A 7,139-nucleotide genomic window follows, 5' to 3' on the forward strand; every position below is an offset into this window, starting at 1 on the left:
CCCCCCAATTTGCACAAAGTGTAAATAGTATACTGGATCCAGTTTTTCTTTTTTTTCTTAGTGGCAGATACTATTTGCTACTCATTGTAATGTATTTCATTACAAAAACAGTATGCAGTAAAACCAAAATATTATAATTATATGATCATATTTATTAGAATACAGATATAATCCAATGCACGCTCCGAACTTCTGATTCAAAACCAAAGATCTGCAAAGGTTTCGAAGCTTCATGAAGCATTGTTTGAGAAAAATCTCCCATCCCATTCAGTGTCAGAATTGTAAAATGTATCACCAGTTATAAAATCAGTGTAAGATAAAGAGCTCATAATATTTTGCCTGACCACGATGAATATAAATGTTTGCTCCTTTCACTGATCCTTTGCTTGAAAAAAATCAGTTTCAGGCTCCAGTTTGTACCCAGTTCATAAAAAGTGTTTGGTATATTATTTATATAACGTTATTTCACAGCTTTTAAGACTTTGCTAATTACAACCACTAAATCTAATTGAAGACGGTTTTAAGTTCTATAACCTTAATGTTCTTCAGCATCATAAATGTAGAATCAAGATTAAACACCAACCTCTTTGTTCTTCAGGATCTTCATGTTCCATTCTGCAGGATTCTGGGTCACTCATGTTCTCAGTCTTCTTTCATGAACTCTATTTCCTTCACTTGTGGGAAGATTCCAGCATTTATTAGGGAACTGTGGGAGGAGCTTCACTGGTGAGTTGTTGTGGGAGGAGACTCACATAAAGTGGATTGATGTGTATAAGGAAAAGCAGATCTGCCAAAATAAAAAAAGAAATAAAACAATAAATAAAAATAGTTACTGAGTCAGCTACACACAGCTTAGGCATTTATATTTTGTGTTTATCTATCAATTTATGAAAACGTAACAGTAAGTTATTACTTATTTCTGTTTTGTTTGTGAATCATCTAAACATTTAATTCCATTTTTATCCTTTTACCAACCGTTTGAACAAAAGAAAAGAGATATAGAAAAATATACATTCATACCACAATTAAAATAATCCAAATGTAAAAAGTATGAATAAAAAAAACAGAAGAACAAATTCAGAAATAAATGTATAGATTTGTAAGCAACAAATAACACATAGCCTACTCTGAGTGCAACGTCACGTAGCTAAGTTTTTGTTAATTCGTTTTTAAATTTTTCTTGTTTTTATATGAAACGTGGTTTATCACAGACTATAAAGAAATAAATGCTTCATCATTAGATTATAGATTCATTAGATTTATGTCTTCTATGTATGACAAGTCACATAGTTGGCCTCAATGTGACACCAATAAAATGAGCTTTAACTGGCTGTTTACAGGTGATCTAAAGACATCAGCATAATGAATGAGGCGAAAACAGTAACTATTGACATTCAATATAGAGGCATTTTAGCATGTTAATAGTGACACTTCTAAACCAGCTCATCAGCAGAGATCTCACTTTATTACTCTCACTTTGTAACTGTTTGTGGAAGAATCAGATTATATGACACTATCTTTAAAATAGCTTTTCTGCTTCCTTTCTGCTGGAGACTGTTTCATTAACCGTTACACGTAAATAACAATAGCAGCATATGTCCATATGAATCGAAATATAGATTTTCTAATAACTACATCCATAACAACCTCATTAGATTTTAATGTCTGTGAACAAATAAAACCATAGCTTTATTGAAGTCATTGTTATTGTTTATTTGAATTTATATCTTTTTTATTGTGTCTGGTTTGTATAATATTGATTATAGACGTTAATATATTCCACATTGCTTATAGGTATACTGTGTCGTGGGTGTGCTGGATGATTACTGACATACATTCTATTTCTGTTGAGAAACTTTATTGGCAAACCAAAAACAAACATTCTGGGAACTAAAATCAATCATTCTGGGTATGTTTTGGTAACCAAAAATTGACTTTGACTTTGTGCTTTGGGTATGCGCTTAAATGGACAAATATACACCAAAATATTGCCTTGGTGATAAATAATTTGCTTCACTTAAATACATTCACTTATGTTTTAAGGGAACAAACAGTTGGGAAAGTAATTGAATGCTTGTCAGCATATTAGATCTGTGCACTCAGTCCTTAAATAATAACAGCCAATAAACCTGCTGCTGTCGCTGTCATTTATTGTTAATCAAGCAACAAAAGAAAACGAGATTTCTTCATTGCTCTTCACTGAATAGTTTTAGTAGCTTTAAAAAACAATGTGCTTAATTCAAGAATATGCGTTGTTTTATTTTTACATTTGAATTCAATTTTTGTATTGTAGGCAATTATTTCAAGTAGGCCAAATTGTTTATTTAAATTTGTTTTTTTTTTCTATATTTTATTTGTCCTATTGTTTGTAATTTTCCTCCTTTTTTACTGTTTCAACTGTTTGTTGACTTGTTAGCCCACATTTCACAGCTTTATGCAACAAAAATATTTTGTTTAGATATAATGTGTAAGTGTTAAAAATGAATAATTTTAAACATTTTGAATTCAGATTCACTTTATTCTTCACAATATAATTCTTTGTTAGGCTACATCCATGTTATGATTTGAGTGTGACACGTTGTAATAATGAATAATTCTGTTCTGTTATCCATCTACAATATTAATCAACACAATTACAATATCAAGGGAAACAAAAATTATGATTTTTGTTCATAATCGTGCAGCCATGGCATAGATATTAGAAGTGTTATCACTGCTCATTATCACATCACAATGCAACATTAGCCTAATTGACAAAATCAACTGGAAACATACATTTGAGCTGAGTTACTATGGTCTAGAACTGTCATTGCTTGTCACAGTGTGAACACTTGTAAGGTTTTTCTCCAGTGTGCTGCAGTTTCAGTTCACCCTCTGTAGTAAAAGTCTTCACACACACAAAAAATATATCCTTCATATTTTCGTCTTTTCTAGTGTAATTAAAAAGTACCCCGCAAGAAAAAGTCCACACAAGATCCACACGAGTCTGAACTTTAGGTGGTTTTTCTGGGATGTTGCCCAAAGAAGAAATCTCTGGGTGGACCCTATCATGTGTTTTCATATTTCCTTGCCAACCAAATCTCATGTCACAGTGTGTCACAGGCTTCTCCTCTGTATGAACTTTTAGGTGGCTCTTCAAGAGTAATGCTGAAAGAAACATTTTTCCACACTGATCACAGTAAAATGTTTTTTCTCCAGAGTGAGAACGCAGATGTAATTTAAGAGAGATGGCATGTGCAAAACTCTTCCCGCACTGATTACATGTATAAGGCTTCTCTCCGGTGTGGATTTTCATGTGAACCTTAAGATGTCCTTTTTGTCTAAAACACTTTCCACACTGATCACATGTGTGCGTCTTCTCTCCAGTGTGGATTTTCATGTGATCATTGAGCAAATTTTTTACTGCAAAGCTCTTCCCGCACTGATCACATTATGGCTTCTCTCCAGTGTGTCTCCTTTGTTCTTCGGTGTCTTCTTGTTCCATTCTGCAGGGTTCTGGATCACTCATGTTCCCAATGTTCTGTCATGAACTCTATATACTTCACTTGAAGACTGATGAGAATTTTTCAGCATTTATTAAGTTGGCTTGAGAAAGCCAACTTACTGAAATATGACTTACTGAAATCTGACTTAAACTTACATTTTTACATTTTACATTATTATTATTCTTCTGAGACAAAAATTTCTGACTCTAACTCCTCCTAGAGCTTCAACTCTACAAAATCCAAATCTATCTATCCATAATCTGACTATTTCTATCTATCTATCTATCTATCTATCTATCTCTCTTTATAGCAACACTCTAGCAACTGTCCAAACCAACCTAGCAACCACCCCGGGTACCCAAGCAAACGCATAGCAACACCCTAGCAACCACCTAGGGTACCCTAGCAACACCCTAGCAACTGCCCTGGGTACCCTAGCAACTGCATAGCAACACCTTAGCAACCACCCCGGGTACCCTTGCAACCGCATAGCAACACCCTAGCAACCACCCAGGGTACCCTAGCAACTGCATAGCAACACCTTAGCAACCACCCCAAGTACCCTAGCAACCGAATAGCTACACCTTAGCAACCACATGGGTATTCTAGCAGCTGCATTTCTATCTATCTATCTATCTATAGTCTGATTCTATCTATCTATAGTCTTGATTCTATCTATCTATCTATCTATCTATCCATCTTCAGTCTGATTCTATCTATCTATCTCTGACAGACTGTATTGCCTTCAAAACATTCAAACTTTAAGCTTTTAAAACTACTTTAAACTTCAAACTATTTCAGACTGAAAACCATCAAACTTAAAACTTTTTAAACTTTTTAATCTTTTCAAACGTTTTAAAAATTTCTGGTCCGGCTTTCTCAAGCCAACTTAAAGTTTGTCTTGACCAACTTTTGTATCTAGTTGATGAATTGCTGTGGGAGGAGCTTCAATGAAGGTAAATTACTGTGTTATAGGAGCAGATCTGCCAAAATCAAAAATAAATCAGTTACTGAATTGATGTTTTAATTAATTCACATAATTTAAGCATTTGTGTTTTGTTTATCCATCTATGAAGAAGTAAAGTTACTGAATTTGTTTCTACCAAAAGTTCACATTCTATGTATTTCTATTTTGTTTGTGCGTTAAATATATACATTTTAATCAATTTCTTATCTTTACCTTTATTTTCCCTATCAACAAATAGACAAAGAGAAAATACAAACAGACAAATAAATGCAATTTTTAAAAATTCTAATAAAAAAAAAGTAAAAGTATGAATAAAAAAAGAATAATTAATTCAGAAATAAATGTAAAAATTTGTAACATATATCACTCCAATTGAATTCAACATCATATAGCTGTGCTTTTGTTCATTGGTGTTTAGATTTTTGTTGTTTTTACATGAAACATTGTTTCATAAATGTGGGGGTTTTGTCCTGTCACGTTGTGCCGTGTGCCACATCCAGTTTAGGCACAGCTTATAATTAAATAAATGCTGTCAAAAATATGTCTTGTAGATGTGATGATAGTGGTGGTGGAGTAGTTTGTTTCAGGCTGTTCACACCAAATAAATAATCGAAGTGGCATTTTACAGGTGATCGGAAGACATCAGCATAATGAATGAGGTGAAAATTTGAGCTATTGAAATGCATTATAAAGGCGTTTCAGCAGCTGTTAGTAGTGACAAAACAAGCCTTACAGGATCATCAGCAGAGATCTCACTTTATTGTACATGTTTGGACTAGAAATGTACTGCAATGAGTAAAAACTGCTCTATTATAGTATTATTTCTCTTAATATGTGTGATGATTTAAAAAATCAATAATACTTCAAAAACAAATAGAAACAACTTCCATCTTTACAGTAGTTTTTTCTGCTTCCTTTCCATGTTGAGACCATTTCATTAACTGCTACAGCACAATATATCAAGTGTAGTCAAGTCACCATTATTTATATAGCGCTTTTTACAATAGATTGTGTCAAAGCAGCTTTACAGTAGTGTCCTACTCTTAATCTCGCCATCACTATTTCTTCTCTCCTAGTCCCTCCCCAGTTCCTCACAGTACCAACTTTATTTTGAATAGCATACAATTGTCTTATATAAGATTAGTTCACCTCCCTAGTCTTTCACCTTTAAAAATCATTTTCACATACACATAAATAAATCATAAACATCTTAAAGACATTATCAAAATATTGTCAAATCTGACAGGAAAAGTATTAGAGATGCATTGCTAGAATTCTCATAATATGCAGTACAAAACATACATAAACAATCGACATCTAATGATTATCATGTTTATATTATTTCACGTTGTGTTCCTGTTGCGAACAAAAACAATCATATCCACATGCTCTGGTGAAAGCCAGCATTATATTCACAATAATGCCATCTGCAGAGAAAACATGCTTTGTTGGCACAGGCAATGCAGGGACACGCAGATAATGGTTTGCTATGCGACCAAGTTAGTTAAAGAAATTAGAATTCCCTTTCTACCGATAAATCAGATCTAGTGCAAAAACAAAGTAGTTTGGTTTGAATAGATTAAAGCTTCATCTAGCTCAGCGCTGTTTTGATTATCGTAACATCATAATGCACCATAAGAGAGGAAATGTTTTTCTGTTTCAGTTCCAAGCAAAGGAGTTTTAGATCAGTTGGTTTTAGACATATCAGATATATTAGATCCGATCCCAGACGCCGAATCCCTGTCAGAAGATATCTGATATTGTTTTGTCTGGTGTCCAAAACCAGTAAAACCTGTGAAAAGAAAGTCTTGTCTGGTACCCAAACCACTATTTACAGTCTTCTATCAGCCTGAAAGTTTGATTGAGAAAGACAGGTAAGAGCAGATGCAGAAGACGAAGTGATGATAATATAAATACCAGATTACTGAATAATCTTAGTTGCGTGTGTTTCAATGCTCAGACTTCATCTGAACGCCAATGTCTCAAAGCTCAGACGTAGTCTGGCCATACAAATCCAACAAGTGTTATTATAGCAAAGCAAAAACAATGGAAAAGTACTGCTTCACAACAGTGTCCTGCAATGGTAAAAACCTTGAAACAAAGACATTCTTTTATTTCTTACAAACCATACAACCATAAGATTAAACAACAATAGCGAGCATTGCGAGAGAAAGAAAATAATTAAAAGATTGACTAATAAAATATGAAGTCATTATAAAATATTATAAAAACATAGAATGACAAATGCATAACAATAATAATAAAATTATTTAAAATAATGATTAATAAAAATTATTCATCTGAAATAATCCACAGTCAGTTCATTATTGTTCTAATAATCTTTGATTAATTAATAAATAGTTGTTTGATGCAGTCTTAAAGATAAGAACTCAACCTACTTGCTGTAATTTCAGACATGCATTTTTTTTATGACCGATTAGAGAAGAAAAATGAGTGAAACTCTTCCCACATGAATGGCAGTGATACGGCTTCTCTCCAGTGTGGATCCTCTCATGTATTTTCAGATATTCTGACCGTTTGAATCTCTTGTCACAGTGTGAACACTTGTAAGGTGTTTCTGTAGTGTGAACTGTCTGGTGCACTTTCAGTGCACCATCTGTAAAAAAAGTCTTCCCACACTCAGAGCAAGCATGATCCTTCACACCGCTGTGTCTTTTCTGGTGTAT

At 33.5% G+C, this 7,139-nt stretch overlaps 1 protein-coding gene across 1 annotated transcript in view; it reads right to left on the bottom strand.

The window, feature by feature from the left end:
* The window catches only part of LOC107720617 (gastrula zinc finger protein XlCGF57.1-like), an 8,780-nt gene extending 8,115 nt beyond the window's left edge, over nt 1-665 (bottom strand). Inside the window, exon 1 of the mRNA XM_016528357.1 lies at nt 584-665. Within this exon, the coding sequence (XP_016383843.1) occupies nt 584-638 (55 nt within the window). The 5' untranslated portion in view covers nt 639-665. The remainder of the gene's footprint in view (nt 1-583) is intronic.
* Between the last annotated feature and the right edge of the window lie 6,474 nt (nt 666-7,139).

This window comes from Sinocyclocheilus rhinocerous, unplaced genomic scaffold, assembly GCF_001515625.1.
Source record: "Sinocyclocheilus rhinocerous isolate Xijiao unplaced genomic scaffold, SAMN03320098_v1.1 scaffold1274, whole genome shotgun sequence".
Classification (NCBI taxonomy): domain Eukaryota; kingdom Metazoa; phylum Chordata; class Actinopteri; order Cypriniformes; family Cyprinidae; genus Sinocyclocheilus; species Sinocyclocheilus rhinocerous.